At 39.2% G+C, this 27741-nt stretch overlaps 1 protein-coding gene across 1 annotated transcript in view; it reads left to right on the plus strand.

Annotated features, from left to right (window-relative positions):
• hcn4 (hyperpolarization activated cyclic nucleotide-gated potassium channel 4) overlaps positions 1-27741 on the plus strand; it is a 74218-nt gene that overhangs the window by 41184 nt on the left and 5293 nt on the right. Inside the window, exons 5-7 of the mRNA XM_080884890.1 lie at positions 9234-9380; positions 9755-9995; positions 26725-26889. Coding sequence (XP_080741016.1) covers positions 9234-9380; positions 9755-9995; positions 26725-26889 — 553 coding nt within the window. The remainder of the gene's footprint in view (positions 1-9233; positions 9381-9754; positions 9996-26724; positions 26890-27741) is intronic.

The following is a 27741-nucleotide window of genomic DNA, read 5'->3' on the forward strand; positions in this document are numbered from 1 at the left end:
TAATAATAAATGGGACAGCTTTTTAATATTTTTTTTACCAGCAATTTTATGTCATTAACCTAACTGTTGTTTACTCAGTGGGTTATAAAGAAGGAGAGTGCTCCACAACTGTATATCTAACTGTACTTGTTATTTTATACAGCTATGTTATACCACACTGTAAAACAACATGCGCTGGAATCAACCAGCCAGTTCATTTTTTTTTTAAAGTGCAGTATCACCATGCAGTGTAATCACATTACATTTTACACTTAAAGAAAATTCATGGCAAAAAATAAACTGCAAGTTTATATTTTTAATCAAATAAAACAAACTGCATTAAACATCAGTGTTAAGAGGATGTTGGAATCGGAGGGGTTAAGCATCAACCAGAATCCCACAAGAACTCTCCTCTCGTGTCTCAGGCATGTTGAGAATCATTATCACACAAAGAGAATTACATCTCTCCAGATTTGGGGCACAAGATGGCTGCACATGTGACTGTGCATACAGGGTATGCCTGCCACTCCAGCTCTCTGTAAGCTGCTGCTTATCTGTCACTTTGGCTCTCTACTGTGGTAAATTATATAGTACACAGAGACGGAGATGGAGACAGCAAACAAAAGAGATAATCGTGTTCATTTGTAGGTGGCTTGTGATCTTTGTTGTCTCACTTACCATACGTAAACTTTCTGATGTTCTCATCCTTGTGAGTCTTTATACGAAAAGTTTTTGTTTGTTTGTTTGTTTTTTTTAAATATTAACTGACTGACTGATGCTCTGTTTGCTGTTGGCAGTTGGTGATGAAATTAGGGATGCCCAGGAGATAGCATGTTGTGGCATGCCAGTCCCAAATGGCTTTAGAAGCAAATGGCAATGGGGTACTTCAGCCCCTCCTTTTTTAAATCTCTAATTAACACTTGGCAAATAAACATAGCTCTTTGGGGAATAGTTAATAAGAGACCCAAAGCTGATTATTTGTGTGTATAGAGGCTCTAGAGATCCCCCCCAGTCAAGACCATTGGAAATACAGAAAACAGTCATCAGTGGTAGACTGTGTCTGTACTTGATAGAGTTGTCCAATTCCTTGGGAGGAAGGAGGAACGAGAGCAATAGCATCAGAGAAGTAGTTAAAAAAATGACAGTTTTACAGATTTTTTATATTTAAGCTATCATCCTAGCATTAACGTGGTCTTGTCCTGTATAGGTTAAGTCATGAGTTTCCCATACAGCTCAATCAAGGACAAAACTGCCAAAAGGATGGGGGGCTTAAGTCTAATTCTGCCTTACAGTAAGAGCTGTTCCCATTAGTTGGGACCTGACTGATGGCATTAATCTGAACTCTGTTACATTCCTTTTCCTCTGTCTGCCACACAGCCTTTACTGCTGAGTCAAGGAGTGTTGACATGCCTCAGAGGCGCTCTAATTTTTATTTTTTATTTATTTTTTTATTGCATAACCAAAATCAAAACTCCAACCAGTGTCAATTTACTATATATTTTATGTCACATGAAATGTATGCTTTCTGCTTTCGGATTGTGTTGTCAAGGCTGTCATTTATCTTGATGCACCACTCTTAATCACTATGTATTCCTAATATAAATAACTATTAAGAAATCATACTCTCCTGACTATGTCCCTATCAGAGGTGTTACTGGCCTCTTGGTTCCTTTTGTGTGATAGAGAGTGTGTTGATTCCAGCACAGTCATGCATTTAATCTTGGTGATTTGAATCATTTTGACATGGTGTTTACAAATGGACTGCTCTTATTCACAGAAAAGAAAAATTGAAATTTCTTAATCATTATCATGGAATTCAAAGGTATATTGATCATAAAATATAATTACCCAATCCTCCAGATTTTGAATTTCTATGTTAGTTATCTCTTAAATAAAATAGTGATTTTAGAGCATTCCTGTAGCATTAATCTCTAATTTCTCTGTTACCCGTTTTTCATCATTATATTAGTCAGTGAACATTTTTGCCTAAATGTGTGGCAGATATCTTTTGACTACACAACTCTAGGTTAGGAAGAAGGCAGGAGAGCACAGTGGAAATAAATACATTTTTAAAAAGTATAATTAAGTAACCAATATCTCTTTGGGGGAATAAATTATTCATGATTTCTTTGGTAAGAATTTGCATCTGCTTAGCTACATGAGAGAGAAAGGACTCTGGAAAATAATTTGAATGTTTATATCAGAGAAAAGGCACAGACAGAAAAAGAATATTTTGAATGGGACCTAGAAGAAATAATAACCACATTATTTTGTCTGCATCGAGATATTTAACATAGAGCTGGGCGATATGAGATTTTTTCATATCACGATATGTTTTTTTCATTTCAGGCGATAACGATATCTATCACGATATAAGCCAAATAACTATATTTGTAAGATTTAAATGTGCCGTTGCTCACAAGTAAAATGTGAAATAATCAGCAGCTTGTTTTTAAATATTTATTTCCCATAATAAGTTCAACAGGGTAGATGTACTTAAGGAACATGAGACTTTTTCAGCTAAATAAAGGCAAATATTGCAAACTACACAAAAGGCAGCCGCTAAAGCGTTTAAGTTTCAAAATAGAACAAATGAAACAGACTAAATTGTCAATTCCACTTAGAAATAAAGTATTCATTCTAAAAATAAATCTTAGTTTGTTTTACAGAAGAACAGACAAAACTGACTAACCTTTGTCAATATCAAATAAACTGAGAACTAAAAGGAAATTCTCAATCTCTCCTTGTTGTATAGCTGAGCTTTTCAAACAGTTTTAACAGTTACTTTAGTCTGACAAAAGCCGAATGACGAATCAGCGCTTCCAGTCAGAGACTGAGGCTACGTCCACACGTACACGGGTATTTTTGAAAACGGAGATTTTCCGTTTTCGTTTTGAAAAATAATCCTGTCCACACATAAAGGCAGAAATGAAGGAAAACGCTGCTATGAACATGCCAAAGCAGCAGGTGGCGCTAGATTCCTAACCGTGCAGAAATGTTGGCCAATCAGAAGTCTAGAAGCCTCGGTGGGAAAAAGTAAACAAAGCTGGGGCATAGAAGCAGAACCGAGTCGTATGTGTGGAGGGACAGTAACTGTGTGTATATGTAAGCATTTAAACACTGCAGAGAGTAGAATTAACAGTAACAGTATTGTAGAAATTCATTTCACTGAAACAATAACGTGGCGCACAGTGTGACGCATGCACCAGTTTATTGTATTTCCAGACTTGCTTTCGGCACATTTACAGTGCACGCTACTCTGTTTTTTGTCAGACTTGAAATAGCCGAAATACCTTCACCCTACGGAACTTCTATGGCTCTTCCGTTTGACAATCTCTCCGGCATTGGAACCATCATCTGTTTTCTCTTCGGTCACGCTCGGTTGATTTTTCTAGTCGGCACACTCATTTCCTCCATTACGCGCTGGCTCCATTACCCGCTGGCTGCTTCCCAAACAAACACACGTGCGGCTTGGCACTTGTGCTGTACGTAACAAGTCACGCGACGTGACGCTGCGGCTGTGATTGGTTCGGCTCTGCGCTACTGAATTTGGATCGGCTGACCTTTTTTTTTTTTTTTTTTTTTAAGAGGACAAGAGCGGCGAGGTCTATCGCGATAGCTTAATTTCTCTATCGAGTAAAAGTTATATCGCGATACATATCGTTATCGTTCTATCGCCCAGCTCTAATTTAACAATATAGGCAGCTTTAAACTTTTGGTTTTAAACTGCAGGAATTAGAAAACCTCAAAAATATGTCTCCCATACTACATGTCCACAATCAAAAACACAGACAATCAGGGAGACAGACAGATAAAAGCTGTATACAAATAGCTCAATTAAAACAGAACTGAAAATCAGTGTAAGTCTCTTTCAATTAGATTCAACCAGTGATGGAAGAAAACACACAACTATTAAGCATAAGCTTAATGACTCTATAAAAAACATGTCTGTAGAATTGTTTACTACAAGATGTTGACATGTTAGATGGTTTATGCTAGCTTCTAATTAGCTTCTAATAGCTAATACAGTGAGAATAGAAGCTACAGAATGGCATTTATACATTGAAATGTAGTATGTTCATACTGTGTGTGCCTTTTTAGATACAGCTGTGTGCTACTGTATGTGGTTAGTAGTTAAACTTATTTGAACAAGCCTATTAAAAGCAGAGATTGTTACAATTATAGCAATCAGGCTACATAAGTGCAGGCAGTTGCACTTGCGGTCAAGCTGAGGTGGTGTGTGGATACAGTGTGTGTGGATACATCCCAAATCACTAAAACACTGACTGTGGCTCCAAAAATGGAAGCTCAACTTCCCTATGTTAGAATTGTGGCTTCACTTTTTTACAGTGGTAAGGAAAAAATACTCAGATCATTCATCTTTTATTCAGTCGATGTATTCATTTATTTGGGTGAAATAGAAAATACATCAAAAGTATGCACCAACCAGGAAAAGATAAAAAGTGTTTTAAATCCATCAATGAAAGCTAGCACATCAACTGTCAGTTGTTCACTCCTGTGTCAGTAAAGCAGCTGTTAAAGCTGCTATGATGATGTGTTGCAATGTGAAAAACAGAGGAATCTGAGGAGGAAGTCAAAACCACAGTTTTTAAACCACAACGTGGTTTGAAAACTGCAAGCGCCCTAAACAGTTGATTTACAGATCTGTGTTTTTTGTGTGTGTCTATGTGTCGGTTTCTAGTGATAAAATGTCATAAAAGCAAATTTCTGTTTTTACAAACACTTGTTAATTTATATTAGATCTCAGTAGGTCTTTTAGACGCTACTCCTCTCACTCAGCTACCTATAGATCAAGCACGTAAATTTGCTGACTCTGAAAATGACATAATTTCTACTTTTTTGGTGATAAATTGAAGACTATAGAGTAAATAAAGTAAGCTCAGCTGCAGGTTAGAGATAAATATTTCCAAAGAATTTTCTGCTTCTTCCACTCTGACAGTTAACTCTGAACATTCAACCCCAAAATGAAACGTTTTGGTTTGTTTGTTTGTTTTTTTGCAATAAATCTTCATATATTTCAGAAACTGTAACGTGTACATCCAAGAAGAGTAATAACACGCAGCAAATGAGCTGCTCGTCTCAGTGTTTCTTCAACAAACAGTGCAGGACTAATTAGGTGCCAAACGTCTGGAATTTCTTTTCCTGTAAAACAAGAAGAGACAAACGCTACAGTCACTGCATCTTTAAAACAACTAAAGCTGAGTAAAATTGTCAAAAGAAACAAGTTAGATCAGGACATGGATACTCTTTTCTTTAATTCTCAATAAAGAGTTACTATAAACAACCAAAAACATAAGGAGCTTGCCAGAACAAAAAAGGTAGCAATCTTTATTAAAGGTCAACATAGAAACAACACCACAAATAATCACTAATTAATCCACTATACCTGTACCACAGTTAAAACATATTTTATTTGGGCCACATCACCTTAGACTTTTGTCATCATCCTGGACTTACCAGAGTAAAGGAAGGTGGGAGGAAAGCTAAGAAACATGAAATAATCATTATAGACATTATAAGAGATCCATATTACAGCCAGAATCTTTCTAGCGTTCAGATAGAAGCAAGGAAATCTGATGGTGAAATAATTACCACCTAAATGCAGACTGATTTGATTTGTTCAAGTAGATCAGGAGAGCAGGGATCTTTGAGCAATAGAATAATTTCCCTCCCAGAGGGGATTTTACCAGCCCATCATATCATCGGGAAAAGAATGCCTTCCCTGCCCTATCCCTCAATGCCCCCCTGCGCCCCTGATGATCAGTGTCTTTGCATCCAGCACAGTGATTAGTAAATTTGAAATGCTTTCAAGTGTGATGCCGAGTTACTCCGTGTAATACAGTTATTCATCAAAACTGCAGAAGCAATAAGACATTATCTTGCATTTGTTCACTTGACTAATACTCTTTTGTGCTGGGAGAACCAGACTGCAATATGCTACAAAGCTGTACATAAATTAGATGTTGAAAGTTCAAATAAGTTTCTCAAAGTGTTAATACTTCATGCACAAAAAAACTAATTAAAGAAATACACTGTACTGAAACATGTCTAAAGCAGAAGACAACAGTGTTAGACTAATTCATAATTTGAGATACCTCTCATCTTCACCCTGCTTCACATATAGAAATGCCACCTTTGGTGCAATACTCAGCAGCGACTGCTACTGCACCTAAAGATGTCTACGTTGGAAACATCTTGATCATCACCTACAGCATTTCTGTGAAATAAGTATTATCATTGGATCAGTACATTTCTTAATTTTATGCTAAAGGGATAGTGTGGATAAAGATTCAAACTCTTACTGTCACCCACAACATTTCTTATTCATATTCATACCCTGACATTGACAGAGAGACTGGATTAATATAAGCTCCAAATCTTGTTTATGCTTTTTCAAGTATTTGACCTTCCACATCAAATTACACAGTGTTGCTACACAAAAAAAAATATAATTTACTTTGTTTGACATTCCTACAAAAGTTGTTAAATAGAATAAACTATAAACTATTTAATATGATGGAACTGGTGTAAAACATATTTCAAGCAGTTTACCTAATCTGTAATCAGTTTTTTGTCCAGGATTGAGAGTGGAGCCATGTAATAGTTCATAACTAGCTGTTCACAGTCAAAGGAGCCATTCATTCTAGATTGCTTCTCCGTCTGTGAGGGATTCAAGGGCCTGGTCAAATAACTCTTCTAAATATGGCAATAGGAGGAAAGAGAGAAAGTGGTAGAAAGTGAGGAATGTAGGTGTCAAAAGCCAGTGCAGAGATAAAAGATGTCACAGTCAGAAATTAAAATCAAGCAAACTAAGGTCTTAAAATATCCTGCACATTTTATGTGGGCAGAAATATTATTGAATAACATAAATTTTAGTTTAATTAAGTTTTGGATTTTTATAGCACTCTTTTAAAATTGTTGCACTTGTTTTCCTGTACAAATATAATCATTTTACTACTGTGTGTGGTAAAGAAAAGCATCAAGTTCTTTATTGTATGGATTACTAAACAGTTCAATACTTGTATACCTGCTTGTTTATGAAAACCTGAATATAATTTAACTGTGATTTTTTTTCTTAGGTTTTATTTGTAAAGGACTCAATGAAGGTTTAAAAGAGCTCTTAAAAATTTAGTTTATTTTTAAAATAGTGCAGGAGCCCTGGATGTTACTAGTAGGCACATTTTGTCCCATGGTCAAGCCTCGTGCACCATATTTTGTCTTGCTCGATATTCTATACTGCGAAACTCGATTTGTTTCACCTGTATGTGTTTCTTGTAAATTGTAGAAAACAGTTCTTATTTATTTTAACAAAGCAGGAGCTTTGATGAATTCCTTTAAGATTAGCGCCAACAAGAGTAGTAGTATTATGAGAAAACAAAGAAGAAGGCTTCTGAGGTCAGCTGTGTTAGTCAGCGGTAAGTCTTCTGGCAGCTTAGTCATTGTGATCAAAGAGCACCACCAGCGTCACCCTCTGAATGGTTAATTTCTTCTTTTTTTCTTTTTCCTTATTTTCCTTCACAGCGGGTTAAGGATTCAGCCCATTATTATCTCCAAGGTGCTCCCAGTGTGCTTTGATCTACATCTCTGCTGCTACTGCTACAGAATCAGTCAAAGGCTTTTTGACACACACACTTAAATAGTTATTTCTTTCAACAACAGAGGATATTAATCCACAAGTCTGTACTGTAAAAACAGAAACACTTTGATTGTTTCAACTGAACAACATACACTCTAATCTATTCTTCTCTGCATGAACAAAATGAATATGTATTTAATAATTTAAGATCTACATTTACTTCATATTCACATTAGCTGCTGTAGCGCACTTTTAAAGGTCAGTTTGACTTTGTACTTCATGACTGTAGCGTTCCTTTCTCTCACCCTTATCTTTTAGAAGTTAGTACATTCAGTGAACAAATATTCAGGACAGTGTGACTTCCGAGAGAGAAAGAGAGACTTTAAGAGACCTGATCAAAGACTGGAAAAGTGCTCTCTTTTTGGGTGAAATTTGAAAGGGCACGGATAGCCATCCTGAATCTGTCTCCATTTCCTTGTGTGTCTGACCTCAGTACCAGCTAGGGCTGCTCAATTAATCGAATTTTAATCACGATTACGATCTGGGCTTTCAACGATCATTAAAAATGACTGAGCCGATTATTAGCCCCTCCCTCATTTATCCGCGACACCTTAAAGGCCGGTCCGTGAAAATATTGTCGGGCATAAACCGGTCCGTGGCGCAAAAAAGGTTGGAGACCGCTGATTAAGAGGACCCGAGGGAAGCTCGGAAAGCTAAGCAGAAGTTATTTGGAGAGTGACTGCCGTTGGTTGAAAAGAGAGTTTAAAAAAAAAAAACTTCAGTGGTGTTGCACACCATTTTATATTATTTTTTAAAGTCATTGTTAACCCTTTAAAGCCGGTCAGAGCAGCACGCTCCGTTTTGCGTAACTATTTTTAAATCCCTGTAGAACCTGAACCGCGTAAGCTAGCGCAATAATTTGTTTTGCATATGAAACCGAAGGAGTTGTACTTACATCTTATGCCATCAGCTTGTCCTCGGTCACGGTTTCGTTCCACATATAGCTTTGCAAAAACTGCATAAAAAGCGCTTGCAGGAACAAAAACATAATATTCCAGAAACACGCTTTGCCGTTCCTATCAGCTGTTCGTAACACTTTGTTTTTCCTGCAGTATATAAAAATTGCTGTATCTCCAAAATAAAACTATGAAGACACTCAAAATAAATTTCCTGTGGTGGGAAACTATTTTTTGCAACTTTATTGTATTTAAAGTTTTGAGGGATAAACCTCTTAAATTTCTCCAAGTAGAAATATATGTAAACAAAACAAAAGCGATTTTAAATTTTTTTTGTAGTTTATTGCACTTTTTTGCAATTTATGTAATTACTATGGACTTAATGCATACATATTATTAAAATATGGGCTATAACAGTTGTATTGATGTATAGCAACTTGAAATGCTCCCACAAATGGCACTACAGCATGTAAAAAAAATAATATAAGCTCTGGTGGACTTGGTTCTATAGTAGGTCTTAAAGGGTTAAATAAATATCGTCAAATAATCGTGATCTCAATTTCAGTGAAAATAATCGTGATTATCATTTTTGCCATAATCGAGCAGCCCTAGTACCAGCTACTCCCTGTAGCAGTATTTTTGTGCTACAGCCCTATGGCCTTTAAATAACCTGATTGTTGTGTGTCTCTATGTCCCTGCAGTACAAACAGGTGGAACAGTACATGTCCTTCCACAAGCTGCCTGCAGATATGAGGCAGAGAATCCACGACTACTATGAGCACCGCTACCAGGGCAAGATGTTTGACGAGGAGAGCATCCTGGGAGAGCTGAATGAGCCGCTCCGAGAGGTGGGACAAGTGTTTCTGTCTTGCTTTAAAACAGCTGCACATGCAGCTCTGATGCATTCGACAGCTTATGCACTTTTCGACATTCCCTTCATTTCAATTCACATTCACTGACATTTTAGCCTTACACAAGAGCACAGTGTGACTAAATAATCTCTTTTTTTTCTTAGAAAAAGAAAACTGGGGGGGGGGGGGGGGGGGGGGCTTAGAGAAAGAAGAAAACAGTAAATGATGTCTACACAGTTGGCATTTTTCCTGTTGTTACTCTAATATCCCTCATGTCCAATACTTTAAAAAGTCACTGCATTTTGTAAAGCCACGGCTCTGCTGTGCTGCTGTCACTAACCACTGTTTTTAATGTCTTTCTTTTCAAACAGGAAATTATCAACTTTAACTGTCGAAAGCTGGTGGCATCTATGCCGCTATTTGCCAATGCTGACCCAAACTTTGTCACCTCTATGCTCACCAAATTGAGGTTTGAGGTGTTCCAACCTGGGGATTACATCATAAGAGAAGGCACCATCGGAAAGAAAATGTACTTCATACAACATGGGGTTGTCAGTGTTCTAACAAAAGGCAACAAAGAAACCAAGCTTTCAGATGGCTCCTACTTCGGGGGTAAGATAAGCTGCTTCTGGTACAGCCAACCAAAATCAAAGGTCACCTGCCTTAATGCACACCTTTCTGTGGAGCTTAAGTCTACTTTGTTTTGATGATAATAATAATGATATCCTTAAGCACTTTAAGAGGTTGGCCTGGGATTTAATTTTTATTTGTGATGCAGTAGCATTTGAATAGAGCTATTCTGGGTCTAATGCTAGCACATTGTGAGCTTGAAGTAGTATATTATGCACCACTTGACACCTAACTTGAATATTCAGCTTCATGGTTTATGCAGGACCTTTCCCTTAATTCACATCATGAGCTGCCTCTTAAATTTAGGGCATATCCAAATTATAAAAACCGTGCTTGCTGTAGTGCAACTTAAAAAATATGCACCCTAACGTCAAAGAGGTCAGGAATCTGTGAAATTACACACTATCAACGCCGAATGCTTAGGGCTGCTATAACCCATAGTTGTTATGCACTTAACTCAGTGTTATGTTCTTAATCAGGGTCAGATAATGCTTAGCCTTCTCTTGGTCCCAAAGAGCCTATGACACATGTAGGAGACAATGCTGCCATACTGCCCTCACCAAATACCAATTAATTTGCCCAGTGACAGCATATCATTTAGACTATACTGTTAAGTAATTAGAAGTGGTGGCAAAGCATTAACAGCACATGACCTGCCTGTGGAAGTTTAATTATGCCTTGCCTGCTCAAGTCCATCTCCATGCCCTCTCTCCAGGGGGTTCTACAGAAATAATGAAAAGATGGCAGGCAATCTGTCTCTGCACATGCCAAAACTAATCAACATTTTCAACAACATGGCCCCAGCTCTCTCCAGGGCCATTTTGTCTCAAATGTTGTCCAAAATGTTCCAGCCTTTGGGCCCTCTTCAGCGAGACTCAGATTCAGAGAAATGTTCAGTCTGCTTAAAGGCTTTTTTCCCATCACATGTTCCCAGTAATGGCACAGTTTGGGCGAAAGCTTGGCCACTTGAAGATGCTGAGTCAAAGCTACTCAAGAGGACAATTTCACTGAAATGCATTAGAGTAAATGCATCTACATTTAGGTTCTTTCGTCCTTAAGTAAACATAAGTATCACAAGTCTAAGGAGCTTGGAAAGAAAAGCGTCTGGACTTCTTTAAGTTGCTTGAAGATGTTTCACCTCTCAGCCAAGAAGCTTCTTCAGTTCTAAGCTCAAAAGGTGGAGAGTCCCAGATTTAAACCCAGTGGGAGTTTCCCCCCAAAGAGGGACAAAGGACCCCCTGATGATCCTCTACCTAATCACATGAGCCTCATGTGATTAGGTAGAGGTATCAGCTTCTCGGATGAGAGGGGAAACGTCTTCAAGCAACTCAAAGAAGTCCAGACGCTTTTCTTTCCAAGCTCCTTAGACTACAATGACGTGGATGACTGAGAACCTTCACAGACATATTGCCGTACATTTTGGGAGGAACACCCTTCAACTGATGCGGGAGTATGAAAGGGAATCAAGAAAAATAGCAGATTATAGGAACCATCTCCGTTTCAACCTGAGATGCAGACAAAGCAGAGTTGTTCCTAAGAGCCTGCAACTTGGATCCACTGTCAGGGGATACAGAGCAGACTTGATTCTACGGAGAGCACAAAATCAGCTTCTAAGTGAAAGGATAAGACAGGTCCATTTCAGTATAGATGCCCTCCAGAGCAAGATTAGCCAGACTCTGCAGGAACTGGAAACCCTTCTACCCTCTCCAATTTTAGAACAAGTTTGTGGACAAGGCTCAGCGGGCCCAACACTCTAAAGGAAAAGAAAGACAATGCAGGAAATTCCACACCTTGCTTTCAAAAACACTCACTCCTCAGTCTGAATCTACACAACTCAGAGAAGAACACACACCTGAGGACAGTCAAGAAAAATGGGTGAAGAACTTTTCAGACCGGAATCTTACTGAACCTGAAAAGAAAGTATTAGCCAAAGGACTCAATTTTGCCATTGTTCCGCAACAGTTGCCCATAGTGGACCTCATCACAGCCACAGAAACTGCCATACGGATTAACAAATTATCACAGACAGAAGCAGAACAAATCAGGATGAAAGTCTCAGCCACCCTCTCCAGTGCCAAAGTCCCCCCGTCTAACCTCACATTACAAGAAAAGAAGGCCGTTGCTTCCCTGAGCAAAGACCACAACATCACTATATTACCAGCTGATAAGGGAAGGTGCACCATGGTCCTAAACACAACGGATTACCACACAAAGATCACTACTCTCTACTCTCTCTCTCTTCAAGACCTTGAAAGGGACAAAATCATTGACCGCCTTTACCCAGTGGATGCCATACCCTGCATTTACTGACTTCCTAAGATCCACAAGGAAGGTGTCCCACTCAGACCCATTGTCAGTAGCATAAACTCAGCCACTTACGACATCTCGAAACACCTTGCTACCATCCTAGCACCTCTTGTGGGGAACACCCCACATCACATCAAGAACTCCACCGACTTCACCGACAAGGTCCAGAAACTTACCCTGGACCCAGATGAAACCATGGTGTCCTTTGATGTAGTCTCCCTCTTCACTTGCATACCCACCACGGAGGCAGTGGAGACTGTCAGAAAACAACTACAAGAAGACGGCTCCTTGGAAGACAGGACCAACTTCACACCCGATCAGATTTGCACACTGTTAGACCTCTGCCTCACCACTACATATTTCAAATACAACGAGGGTTTCTACAGACAAAAACATGGCTGTGCCTATTGTAGCCAACCTTTACATGGAGGAAGTGGAAAGCAAGGCTCTTGGCTCTTTTAAAGGGAGAGTACCCAGCCACTGGTACAGATATGTAGACGACACCTGGGTCAAAATCAAAAGACAAGAAGTGGAATCTTTCACTGCACACATTAACGCCGTGGATAAAAACATCAAGTTCACCAGGGAAGACACAAAGGATAACTGTTTGCCTTTCCTGGACTGCGCTGTGCACATTGAAGAGAATGGCAACCTCAACATTGAATTTTACCGGAAGCCCACACACACGGACCAGTATCTCCTCTTTGACTCCCATCACCCTCTGGAACACAAACTTGGGGTAATCAGGACCCTACACCACCGGGCAGAACATGTTCCCTCTAAGCCTGAAGGGAAAAAGAAGGAACACACACACATGTAAAGGAAGCACTTAAAACATGCGGTTATCCTAAATGGGCGTTCTTAAAGTCAGCAAAGATGCACAGAAAAGAAGATCAGACACCAGCGAGGGAGGATAAGAAGGACAGACGCAACAACATTGTCATCCCCTATGTAACCGGTGTATCAGAGAAACTTAGGAGAATTTGAACCTTCACAGACATAAGTATCACAACACACAAAAGTGCGAAAGCACTGATTCTGAAACCAAAATTGGCTTGCTTGCTTTAATCTTAAGCCTTGGATCCGTAATTATTTTCCCTTTCGTGTAATATAGGCACAAGGCTTTTGACTCCATTATCCTGTGAGTATTGCTGGCAGTGCCACTTCTCCTGGGGTGTAAGGGTTGGGGCTAGTGAGGTAAGCCTAGAGCTACTGGGAGTTTGTTACCAAACATGAGTTAGTCATTCATGAAATTAATTGGTGCAGGATCAGCACAGAGAGTGTGCGGCACATGTGGATTTCAGTGTGGCTGTCAGTATCAGCAAGCAGAAGTCTGAAAGCAGTGAGTGTTTTTTTTCTGAACAAAAATATGGAGATCCACCCTGCATAGATTGTAATGTTTTGTGACTGTGTGAGCAAATGAATGAGAAACAGAAACCGTCCAGTCTTCTGTCTGTCTTCTTATTGTCAAACTGTGTCATTATCAGTGGATCCCAGTTTGCAATTCAGTTAATTGTGTATGTATTTGCTCTTCTGCATCTCAACAAAATTACATACCCTAACTCATTCACTTATGGACAATCTGAATTATTTACACAATTATTTACTCAGCAGTCTACTCCAATTTGTTAGCTGTTGGATTAGCTCAAGCCAGAGAGCCTAAAGTCTAAAGTGGACACGACATGCCCTGGATGGGAGCGTCTGCTGGGCACACAGCGATCCAGATGAGAGGGGAAATGTAATGTGACTGCAGTACTAACGCCAAGGGACACATGGATCGGTGCCAAGGCTGCTCTCTGGACGCTGCGCTGGGCTCAAAAAGAAAACATGCGCCCAGCACCACAATCCTCCACTTGCCTATTTCTCTCCTTATAGTACAATATTGAATCGCTTAGTATCCAAATAGCATCTCTGCTACCCACTTAGCGACCAGACTGAGGAGGTTATTGTGTTGTTATAGTTCATCCTTTGTTGGCTGCAGTGTTGGCAGTGCAGACTGTGGTCTCACTTGGTTAGAGTAAAGATCAGTAACCTTGTGGTGGCTGTGCATGCCAGTCAGAGGTGCTTATCAAAAACTGCCTTTGATTGTGCCTCTAAGATGGCTCACTTTGACTCTCAGTGAGTGGCTTGTAGTATCTCTAAGTTGGTTGAAAAAAAGAAAGAAAAAAAGACAGAGTCAGAGGGAGGGAGGGGACTGAAGAAGAGAGATGAGTTGACTGCACACTTTTCAATCTCCTGTGTCATCTTTTGGCTGTACTCACTCTGAGTGGTTCTCTGTAAATTGTGCTCTCTAAATCCCTAGTCTTGTGAAATCCTAGGTTAAGGAATTAATACTTCTCCCATTTATTCTCACTCTCAATTCTTTCCCTCACCCCCAATCCCACTATCAGTGTTCAGAGTGGCTGTGCTATATAGCTGCCAAATGGCCACCTCGACCGAGTGAGTCAGTGCAAGGGGCTTGCAGGAGCAAAGGCCCAGGTAATCCTTCAGTCCATAACCCAGCTAACACCTCTGCAGCTCTTCTGCTGGAGAAGTTATTTGACTGAATGACAGAATGGTTGATATTATATATAGAATAACAGGTTGGATAGGATGATATATTTCTGTGTTTTCACACAGTGGAAGATTTGATACAACATAATATGTTGTGACACATGGTTGGGCTGCATCGTCCAAACACTAAAGGTGCCATGCTGTCAGCTGTGAATATGATGTAATGCTGCAATGTTATGTGTACAACTGATCAGTCACAACATTTACACCACTGACAGGTGAGGTGTGTAACACTGATTAACTCATTATAATGCAGTGTTTCGCTGGGAAACCATGGATCCCAAAATTCGCATTCACATTACTGTGATACCAGACCAAGCAGAAAAAAAGCCATAGCAACACCACCCCCAACAGCATTGGCCTCACCTAGTGGGACAATATGCCCCACCACATTACAAAGATTACCCTGGAAAGGCTTGAGGACTGCAACAAAGAATCCAAGGCACTGACCCAGCGTTCTAAGTCCCCCGATCCCAATCTAATAGAGCATTCAAAAGAGATGCCAGATATGCCAACCCACAGGATCCAAAAGATCTACTGCCAACATCACTAGGTTGCCCTGTTGTGTCTGGCACTGCAGAACAACCAAAGAGGTCCTCTGTTTGGGGACGGGAATTGAGAACCGATTCTTGTAGAAATTCTCAGTAGAATGGAAATGTTAGTTTGCCTGCCTATCAATCCTGCTTATCAGTTCTTGCACTCGCACATTATGGATCAAAGTGTTTTTTTTAATGATTTTGTTATATTGTGGTTAAGGAGTATACACTGTATACACTAAGTAGTGCTTGCAGAGTAAAATATATGCATTATTAATCCAATTGTATTATTTCCTGGTCAGTAGCAAACGATATGTCATTGCTTTCAGCAGTTCCTGCACTAGATTTCTTTAAAGGATTTGTATTTAGTACTTTATTTACCAGGCTTTTTTGAGCCAAAACAGCTGTAGATTTGAATATTTTCTACAGTACTGTACAAAAAGCCTTGAGACAGTCCTCATTTCTTTATATTTTACTTGTAAAATGGAAAATATGTAAATTCATTTACTGATGCGTGCAGACATGCATGGGAATACATTGTATATAAGGCAAAAAAGGATTTTGCACAATTCTAAGGAGCTTGAAAGTCAGTACTTTGTAGGACCACTTTTGTTTTTCAACACAGTTTAAACTCTCTCAGGTTTTTCCCTGTTTCTAAAGAACATGACTTTCAGATATTATTCATCTGCTGTAGATCTTTTGTAGGTCTGCCACTTCTTTTGTCCTCCATTTGTCCAGTTTCTTCTGATTTCTTAAGGACATTGCCTGCATATAGAAATATGTCAAGTTGACTTATTGCAAATTGGTGCAAAACATTCTTCTTTGCCTGCCAAAGTGCATTATCTTCAGCATATCTTGTAGATTCTTCTAACGAAATGGGAACAAATTATACGACTTGCATAAGGTTCCTACTAACAAAGTGCCTAAAGATACAATTTCTTAAGTTGTATGTTATGTGTAAACACACTAACTGTTCATCCCCTAATTAGGTGGTCTTTTTTATGCTTAAATGGTTTAGTGTTTAGTCTAAAACAAACAAAATAATACAAACAAGCAAGCAAACAAAAAAAACAACAACATTCTTCTAAAAATGGCCAACAACAGGCACAATAACTGGACTGAAAATAAGTTAACAGTCAGCCAGTGTCCACAGAAAAAGACCTTTAGAAAGCCTGGAGGACTATCATTACAACAAGTCTGGTTCCTTAGAACTATAATCAAAAGGAAAGAGGGGTGGCTCAAGACTTTTGCACAGTGTTGTAAAAATCATGCAGCTGAAGTTCAAGATGGTGAAAAAGAGATGATGAGATGTGACAGGACCTCGGCATCAGCCACGATACTGAAAAGAAAAAATTCCAGAAATGTTTTACCTGTCTGTGGTTGCTAGCAAACAGAAGGTGTTCGTGTGGCTATGCTAATGCTGTGAGGGAGCGAACATTGCATGTCACTGGGAATCAGTGAGCCCGTTGTGGATGTTCCAAAGGTTAGAGAGTGTCCGCTCTGTAGGCTGGGGGCTCTGTCGGGAAGGGAGATGGGACCTGACAGCAGGACTCAGAGTCCAGGTGAGCTTTGCCACACCAGGCTGCAGGACACAAATTCTTTATCGCAGACCAAGGCGGCCTGCTCATATTTATTAATTCACACTCATACACACGTACTCACACACACACTTGTAACCACAGAGAAAGACGGGTACAACCACACACATGTAAACATCATGCAGATAGATGCATACTAAGACAAACACATTCAAAGGGCAGCATTTGTATTCACCTACATTCATTAAGTAGCTTTCCTGTACCTCATGTATTACACTGGTTCATCCCTTAAATGATTTTTATGCTTAAGTGATTTGAGGTTAAGCAGCTTAACAAATAAACACAGAACAAATTTCATGTTAAAATAAACCTTTGTTAGTTTAAATATGAAACCTATTCACTTACATGCATTGACTATTTTTTTTAATCTCATCTGAACATGTTATTGTCTTGACTTGTATCAGTCTTATCTAAAAGGTTTTTTCCCCCTAATTGACTGCATTTTATCCAGCTTCCTGCATCCCTGTAAGGATGGGAAAATTATAAAATCTCACAGAGAACATAATTAGTGGACCTCTACAATGTGTATACATGTTATGGACCATGGAATATTTTTCTTATAACAATTTTTTTAATTAAGCTGGAGATGATGAGAAGCCTGATTTCAAATAAATTTGAGATAAAAAAAAAGAAAAAAGGACGATACGCTGACAAAAACCTCACAAACTGCCACATGAGTAAAACCTGAACCGCTCCACAGGAATGCCTTTATTGCCAACACCATGCTTCAGACAAAGGATAAGGACACTGTGGTCCAGTGTTTTGAAAGCATTTGTGAGAACAAAAAGCATAATCATAGAATTCCTTTAGTTAATAAATAAAAAATTAAATACTTTTAAAAGTGTCAGCATTAGAGGGCTAACTTAGACAACATTTTAAGAATTTTAATACGCAGCCAGCAAAAGTAGGGAAGATTGAAGAGCTCTAAAGATCAGAGAGCTCTAAAATCAGAGGCATGCAGAGTGGGAGGAGAAGCTGCAGGAAGTTAATGAGCCAATAGGTGAGCAGGAGGAGAAGGGAGCTTGCATTGGCAGCAGGGAGTGACCAGGCAGCTTGGCATTTTGGTGATGAAGTGAGCAGTGAGCAGAATGGAGTGGAACTTAATGAGAAATGTGGCTGGAGGTGGTGAAGCCTGGCAAATAGGTGACTGGGAGCAAAGAAGGCTGGCTGGTACACAAGGCACAGTCTAATGTACCAACCTGACCGTACACCTGTGGGTTACAGAACATTCTGGCAAAGACCAGCAGGAAAGTTTGGTTTGATATAATACAGAAGTTTATAAAATAACAATGAGCATGCGTGTCAGCAGCTGAAAGGAGCAGCTATGCCCAAGAAAGAAAAAAAAACATGCACATAGACAGACAGGGAGCTGCAGGAGTCAAGATAAAAGGGGTTGGATATTTGTTGGAAATCACAGGGACATATGTTGTCCAGGTTGGTGTTTTTTTTCTCTAGTTGTGTAGCAATCATTATGACAAGCATGCCGGGTATATTAAAAACATCATTAATGATTCCAAAAACAAGACTTGTCTTTAGAGAAAAAATATATTCCCTTTCTAGTTTTGCCAACATTTTTATACAACAGCTGTCCTGTAAAATGTCAAAAGACAGCTGGATTCTAGATTCTTCCTTTCTTATTATTTTTCCCACACACACAATTTACTCTCCTCTTTGCCTCTTTGAGAGCTGGTGGAGGGGCTCAGGGGAGCCATCGTTCCTGTACTAAGAGCCTGGGACACATGGGCTGCATCATCCAACAGAAGGCTATATGTATCCTGACCTTGGTGAACACACATGGGCTTCCACTGGGTGATGTCTTCATCCTCTTTTAGCAGAGAAACATCCAATTTTAATTAGGCTCATTCTTTTTTAATGAATGCATTGTCAGTTAAGTGTGAAAAAGGAGTGTATCATGGTAATGGTAAAATGTTGTGTCTTCAGCACTGGCATGCCCAAATACAGTACTGGAAACAAGAATGACAAAAGAATACTATCACCATGTCATATATTGATCACAACCAGTCAGCTGTTTTGTATGTTGATAATATTATAGCTTTGTTCATTATGAATAACAAAGCCCAGAAATTGAACCGATAAAGAACTGTCTCAGTGTTAGTAAAGACCAAACAGTAAAGGGTAATTGTAGAAGCAGAAGTCAGTTTGAGGAGAAAACACACACCCCTCAGAGAACACAGGCAGAGCGACACCATCTAAGCTTGTTCTATGCTTTCATGCAGGATTTGGGGAGCACTGCGATGAGTCAGAGATGTGAGTAAGCAATGGGAATAGAACATTCATAAATAAATTGAATGTAACTTATGAACCATCAACAAAAGCAGCCTCAATTTGAAATGGAGTGCAGAAGTGCTCATCAGTGTAGCATAGTTTGTGTTTTACATTTTAGAGTAGGCTCCAATAGAGACCCAAAGCATTCAAATTATATAAAATGAATACAAAATATATGCATAGAGAACAAAACATAAATACAGCAATACTATAATGCAGAATTATTCAAGTTTGTATTTAATGTGAAATTTCTGACTTGTCATCACAGAGAAGTCATATGGCCGAACTGTTAGGCTATGTTGGCTATTCTTTTGCTCTTCGTGGAGTTCTTTTGCAATCAAGTTGCTACCACCATTAACAATAGATCACAATTAGATAAGATAAGATAAGATAAGATAACTCTTTATTGTCATTGCACAGTCATACATAGTACAGTAGTACAATGAAATTGGAAAAACTGTCCTACGTCGGCACTACATATAACACAACACGACACGATATGACACATCACAACGTAACAAACAACACAACACAGTATATTAACTTAGTATAAAAAAGAAGAATAAGTGTATGTGTATTGCACACTGTTATTATTGCACATTAATTATTATTGCACCTTGTTATAAATATAAATATTATTGTTATCGTTTTAAACATTGTTACCTCCCCCTAAAAAGTCCAGGGAGGTATCCAGTCAGGTCAGCTATTTACATTGATCAGGGCTATTGCCCTGTTGTAAAAGCTGTCCTTGAGTCTATTTGTTCGGGACCTCAGCAGCCTGAACCTCCGGCCAGACGGCAGCAGCTTAAACACCCGGTGTCCTGGGTGTGTGCAGTCCCGTAGGATGCTGCGTGCCCTCTTGAGACAGCGAGTGCTGTATAGGTCCTTCAGGGAGGGAAGAGGATGTCCAATGATTTTTTGGGCCATGTTGATGACCCTCTGGAGTGCCTTTCTGTGTGCTGTGGTGCAGCTGGAGAACCACACACCGATGCAATATGTCAGCACACTTTCAATGGAGCAGCGGTAGAAGACGGTCAGCAGCTCCTTCTTCAGGTCCATTTTTCTGAGGATTCTCAGAAAGTGGAGACGCTGTTGGGCCTTCTTTAAGACCGCAGAGGTGTTAGAGCTCCATTGGAGGTCTGTGTCTATGTGCACACCCAGAAACTTGAAACTGGAGACCCTTTCCACGCACTCCCCGTTGATGCTGACAGGCTGCAGCTCGGACTTCCTCCTTCTGAAGTCAACTACCAGTTCTTTTGTTTTGGTGGTATTGAGGTCCAGGTTGTTGTCTGCACACCAATCTGACAGCCTCTGAACTTCAGCTCTGTATGCAGTCTCATCTCCCCCTGAGATGAGCCCCACCACAGTGGTATCATCTGCAAACTTGATGACTGTGTTGTCTGGGTGGGAACTAACACAGTCATGTGTGTACAGAGTGTACAGTAGGGGACTCAGTACACAGCCTTGTGGAGAGCCGGTGTTGAGGCTGAGGGCTGAGGAAAGATGAGGCCCCACTCTAACTCTCTGTACACGGTCTGAGAGAAGTCTCTGATCCAGCGGCAGGTGGTGGAAGGAAGTCCAATTTCCAGCAGTTTAACTATTAGTCTGTCCGGGAGTATCGTATTGAAAGCAGAGCTAAAGTCAACAAAGAGCAGCCTGGCGTAACGGCCCTGCACTTCCAGGTGAGAGATGGTGGTGTGGAGCGTTGTAGCAATGGCATCTTCAGTTGATCTGTTAGCTTTGTATGCAAACTGGAGCGGGTCGAGTGTGGGTGGCAGGCAGGACATGATGTGACGTCGGACCAGTTTCTCAAAGCACTTCATTATAACAGGTGTTAGAGCAACTGGTCGGTAGTCGTTGAGGCTGCTAATGTTAGTACGCTTTGGCAGTGGGACAATTGTGGCTGACTTTAGGCACGGCGGGATGCAGGACTGGGACAGTGAAGTGTTGAAGATCTTAGTGAAGACCCCAGCCAGCTGGTCTGCACACTCTTTTAGGACCTTTGCGGTTACCCCATCTGGTCCGGTGGCCTTCCTGGGGTTCACTGCCCTCAGTGTGCGCCTCACCTCATATTCCTGCACTATGAGGCTTGGGCTGCTGCTGTCCGATGTTTTTGCTGCTGCTGCCTCTGGTCCCTTCACCTCAAAGCGTGCGAAGAAGTGGTTCAGCTCCTCTGCAAGCTCCGCGTTACCCTCAGTCAACGTGGTATTGCCAGGTTTGTAGTTGGTTAAGTGCTGAACTCCCTGCCATACCTGTCGTGAGTTGTTGGTGGTGAAGTGGTCTTCGATCCTTCTCTTGTACGCTGCCTTGGCCTCTCTGATGCCTCTTTTCAACTGAGATCTGGCTGCCCTGTACTGCATACCATCACCGGATCTAAAAGCGGCGTCACGTTGCTTCAGCAGGACCTGGACCTCTTTAGTCATCCAGGGTTTCTGGTTGGAATACACCCGGAGACGTTTGTCCACAGTGACACTGTTGACACAGATATATATTAGTCCATGACTTTGATAAAGTCATATCTCAAAAAACAGCTCCTCAGTGGCCCAAGACGCTTCTAACATATAAATATTTAATACTGACCATCAAGGTACCGTATATGCTTTTAGCATACTAATTTTGTGGCTATTACATGTATATATTTATTGAGTTATTTTTATAACACTTGGAGTTCAGATGAACCTGTGTTTGGCTTCCCTTTCTTTCGGCAAACTCAGTTACAGGCCTGATAGCTAACTGTGCCTCAATACCTGACTTCCTGCAGAAACCCACAGAACAAGAGGATTTAATACAGAGCTGTGACACTCCTCTCCAAAGGGGATTACTGGAGCAGTGCTGTGAGAAATGGACCCCCCTTCCCCAGCACAGCTATAGCCAGGGCTACCCTGCCAGCACACACTCGCAACACATCTGCAAACAAGCATTGCAAATTTGTATATAGACTGTTGTTTTACTCAGTCGTTCACATCCACTCACCTCTCTTGCTAACTTAGGTATTGTCCATTCAGGCTCTCACACACAAACAGTAAAACACTGCATATGAGGTTATTTTTACGTTTCATATATAGTACACAGTAGGGCTGCTCAATTAATCGAATTTTAATCACGATTACGATCTGGGCTTTCAACGATCATTAAAAATGACTGAGCCGATTATTAGCCCCTCCCTCATTTATCCGCGACACCTTAAAGGCCGGTCCGTGAAAATATTGTCGGGCATAAACCGTCCGTGGCGCAAAAAAGGTTGGAGACCGCTGATTAAGAGGACCCGAGGGAAGCTCGGAAAGCTAAGCAGAAGTTATTTGGAGAGGAGACTGACTGCTGTTGGTTGAAAAGAGAGGTAAAAAAAACTTCAGTGGTGTTGCACACTATTTTATATTATTTTTTAAAGTCATTGTTAACCCTTTAAAGCCGATCAGAGCAGCACGCTCCGTTTTGTGTAACTATTTTTAAATCCCTGTAGAACCGGAACCGTGTAAGCTAGCGCAATAATTTGTTTTGCATATTAAACCGGAGGAGTTGTACTTACATCTGATGCCATCAGCTTGTCCTCGGTCACGGTTTCCTTCCACATAAAGCTTTGCAAAAACTGCATAAAAAGAGCTTGCAGCAACAAAAACATAATATTCCAGAAACACGCTTTGCCGATCCGATCAGCTGTTCGTAACACTTCCCACAGCGAAACAGACGTCAGACGAACTGTCACATGTCCGCCATTTGCTGGCCGAAACCGGAAGTGACGTCATTTCGCGGAAATTGTAGTTTTTTTTACTTGTAGGCCTTAAAAACCTATACTGGTCATGTTTGACTTTTCTGAATAGTTGCTGGGATGCTTAGAACTCGAATTGCACTGCTGGAAATAGTTTATTTTGATGCACATGCTGTTTTCTTTGCAAATTTGCATCATAGGATTGTTTTTTTTCGCTTTTCCTGCAGTATATAAAAATTGGTGTATCTCCAAAATAAAACTATGAAGACACTCAAAATAAATTTCCTGTTGTTGTAAACTATTTTTTGCAACTTTTTTTGTATTTAAAGTTTTGAAGGATAAACCTCTTAAATTACTCCAAGTAGTAATATATGTAAAAAAAACAAAACAAAACCATTTTCAATTTTTTTTTTTTTGTAGTTTATTGCACTTTTTTGCAATTAATGTAGTTACTATGGACTTAATGCATACATATTATTAAATATGGGCTATAACAGTTGCATAGCAAATTGAAATGCTCCCACAAATGGCACTACAACATGTAAAAATATAATATAAGCTCTGGCGGACTTGGTTCTATAGTAGGTCTTAAAGGGTTAAATAAATATCGTCAAATAATCGAGATCTCAATTTCAGTGAAAATAATCGTGATTATCATTTTTGCCATAATCGAGCAGCCCTAGTACACAGTGTATTTCTTACTTGCTTCGCTGCCAAATCATGCATTCTCTCTTCATCAGTTCCCTTGTCTCAATTTTCAAACCACTGCACACAATCATAGCCACTTCACACTCAGTGACCAGAAGAATACAAGGGCTTGTTTAGCCTAATGGAAGCCAGGGCAGTCTCTGCGCAGTAGTTTGTGAAACTCATTGTCATCTTACGTTGTTTTTTTGTTTGTTTTTGTCATATAAAAGCCAAAATTGCTCTGTTCACTCATATATTTTTTATTTCTTTATTTCGCTAACAAATGGATAATGTCACAGTGGCTACATTTTTCTCTCTATAGTGCTATATGTCTTATATATAGTCTATATGTGCTTACCAATATCTGTCACTGACAACTGCTACACCATGAAGACTTTCATTTTAGGTTAATGAGTTCCTTTTGCAGATCGTGATAAGAATAATGTTTTTGTATCTGCAGTATGCAGTATAAAAGGGTTGGGCAGGGTAAAGGAAAATAAAATCTCCCCCAAAGAACATTAGGCTCTTATGTACACCAAGGTCATGGTCAATAAAATGAACTGAAGTTCAAAGTGTTAATGCTATGGTGATCTAACACCCTGTTTCTTACTGCCATTTTTGTATTGACAATATATAAGCATAAAGGGAATAATATATAGGCATTCTAAGCTAAATTATGTTGATCTTCTGACCTGTTCTTCAAGGCTACACGAGGTCATACTTTCATAAAATATCTTTTCTTTTTAAAATTGTGATAAAATTCTACTGCCCTTGTTTGAACAGGCAACATTTAGGAAAGTATACTGATATAGGGGATTCTAGATATCACATTATAGATTGCATTCAAATACCATGACCAATGATCTCACTTTTACACTTCACAGCTGCATTTCTTTTAAGTTGAATAGTGGCATTGTAAAGCGCTTTGGGTGCCTTGAAAAGCGCTGTATAAATCCAATCGATTATTATTATTAAAATATGTTAAAGAAAATGGGTTTAAAGAAAGTATTGTCCAGAGAATGAGCTCCCTAACAAGCTGTAGTTTAACATTCTGTTTAAGTTTCAGTTATTCATGTTATTTAAAATTAATATATACTATCCATTACTACTACTCCTGCATAATGTTTGTGTAATCATGGTAAACAGCCAACATGCTACCCTTGCTCCATGCTACTGCACCCCAACCTTCCTCAAGTAACTTTAAAATAAACAAATAAATAAATATATATATATATATATATATATATATATATATATATATATATATATTGCACTTATGATAATGTAATAACAATAATGTAACATGGTTAACACTATCTGACTTTACCTGTGTCTTTACTGCTCCATAAGCAATGCATGAAGGTGAGCAGATGCAGGAAGATGAAACTAATGCAACTATAAGACAGCAGCAGACAGTAGCCTAAAGAGCCTAGCGCAGATAAGTTTAAATGAATAACGACATTACATTTGTTTATTTTCTAATTTGGTTTATCTTGGTCTGTCCTCATGTGATTGGTAGAAATATTAGATATTATATATATATATATATAATATACATATTATAGCTTTGTTGATATTTTGATATGAGCACTAATTTTAACAGGATGAAAGAAACTGATGTGATTAGCTTTGATTGTGTCTAGCCTCTAACAAGCCCTGGATCATTGACAGCATCCATTTTACATCATGCGCCCACACACAGCTCACTTTCAATGGAGCCACATATGAAAACTTGCACAACAGAGAAATTTACATGTTTTTTTGTTTGTTTTCTTTTCTCTGTCATGTCTCCATGTTGATGAAAGAGGCTTTTGATATGTGCAAAAAGAAAATCTAACACATTAATAGATAAAATAAAAGCACATGAAAAGTGAGATTTTACATTTGAGAGTCAAACTATTCTAGTGGGATTTTTTAAACAATTTGATCTCATATAAAGAAAGTGTATAGTGTGGCATTATTGAGAGGATAAGTGTCAGAATGAGCTGGATCCTGGGTTTATAAGAAACAGGCAGTGCGATACAGACCACAGGAAGGGAGATGACAGCTTGATGTGATGATATAAATGTTAAACAGACAGGATATTAATAAACTATTAATCCCATGGTATAAATGACTATTATTAATATATATGTACACAAGTCAAAGTTAATGTAATATAAAGTTATAGAATATACTATATTTTACTTATGTATACATCATTTTTATATAAGCATATTTATATGCACATAGTGTATCTTGTCTTCATATATTGCCTTACTGTCATGATCAAACACACATATAGCACGCTATATTAACATGCGTTTGTGCAGCCCAGATGCACATATATGATTATTTGCAAATTCAAACTCTTCCACAGCAATATTCCACTTAAATAAACAGGACCTGCATGCAGCAGAGACATAGTTGTACCCACACACGGGACTGTGAATTAGAACTGTACAGTAGTAAATGAAGCATTCGTTTTCCTGAGTACTTCTGGCAGATAAGGGCTGGCAGACGTGAAAAAAATAAGTATTGCACTGCTGCACAAAATGATTTTTGCTAAAACAGGAAAATATTTTCTGTTAAATTATATGTTACAGTTTACATGCTGTATTATCAGGTAAAAAACATGAAAGTCATGAAATTATATACTTATATACTGTTTTTTTTTTTTTTTAAAAACTAAGAATACCTTTTTGTTTACTTTTTTAAATACGTGTATTTTATGTAGAGAGGATGGCTTGTAAAAAAAAAAGATAAAATCTATAAATATATTTAAACTTGAACATACATTGACTCATTTTGATGATGGTGGTGGAGAGAGCTGTGAAATACGCTGGATCAGAATCTCTTCAGAAAGGTTTTATTTAGTTGAAATTGTGTTTGTAATTTGATAATAATTAAACATCTGGCACCGTTCCTAGTTTAGCCTTTAGTAAAAAGTACTACTTCCACGGGTATACATTTTTTAAAAATTCTGGTTATATTGCAGGTGACCTCCAGCTTTAAACACCAGAAAACACTCATGTCTTATCTGTTGTGTTTTCTTACAGAGATTTGTTTGCTAACACGGGGCAGAAGGACAGCCAGCGTCCGAGCTGACACGTACTGCCGCTTGTACTCATTGTCTGTTGACAACTTCAATGAGGTACTGGAGGAATATCCTATGATGAGAAGGGCCTTTGAGACTGTTGCTCTGGACCGGCTGGACCGTATTGGTGAGAAAATCACATCCAGTCTCATCCATTTAAGCCAAAGTGCAAACCAGTACTACATATTTTCATTTAGTGAGTTTTGATAGCATTTTCCATCAAGAGAGCAAACACTTTCAAACCAGAACTGGAGCTCTTAGACAAAACTTAGGGGGTTTAAAACTGTTCTCAGTGATACTCAGTGACTGAAATTACTATCAAAGTCATCTGCATATAAACATGCAGATAGAGCTCCGGTTTTAAAATCCCTGTGTGACTTCTCTTACTCATACAATTGATATTCTCTCCATATCCATCACTGTTCCCAGGCTCAGCCTAGGCAGATGAAAAATTCACAATGAAACGCATGCCTGTATCATCACTCAGCCTTCGCTGCATGCTGTTTTATCCTCAGCTATGTTTAGAATGGTAGATAGCGAAAATGCTTTAGGGGGTCTCTTTGTAGAAAATGGCTGCTTTGAAAAAGATGTGGTGGGCTGATAGGAATGTTTCTGTGAAATGGTCTCTTGTGTCCATCCCTTCTCCTGGGCTTGATGCCTATGTACACCATGTTTCCTAATAAAGTAACTGAAACAGGTGAAATCTGCAAATTAATTACTCTCTAATTACTTGGCACAATCTGATTTGAAGTGTGCAGGTGATAAAAGGTCAAGAGGTGCAAGGTCAGGCTGGCTAAAATAGTTCCAATACGTCACAGAAAAAGCTCAAGTAATCTGACACCAGTCATAACAGAAAATTGGACAGATTGATCTGGGGCTTATAGCGTTTGCAGTATCATCAGATTTCACAGCCTTTTGTTAACACCAAATTGAAAATGGCAGTCATGTGAATTAACCCCATCACTGCTAGCGCAGCCAC

The sequence above is a fragment of the Rhamphochromis sp. 'chilingali' genome (genome assembly GCF_963969265.1).
Source record: "Rhamphochromis sp. 'chilingali' genome assembly, chromosome: 6".
In the NCBI taxonomy this organism is placed as follows: Eukaryota; Metazoa; Chordata; class Actinopteri; order Cichliformes; family Cichlidae; genus Rhamphochromis; species Rhamphochromis sp. 'chilingali'.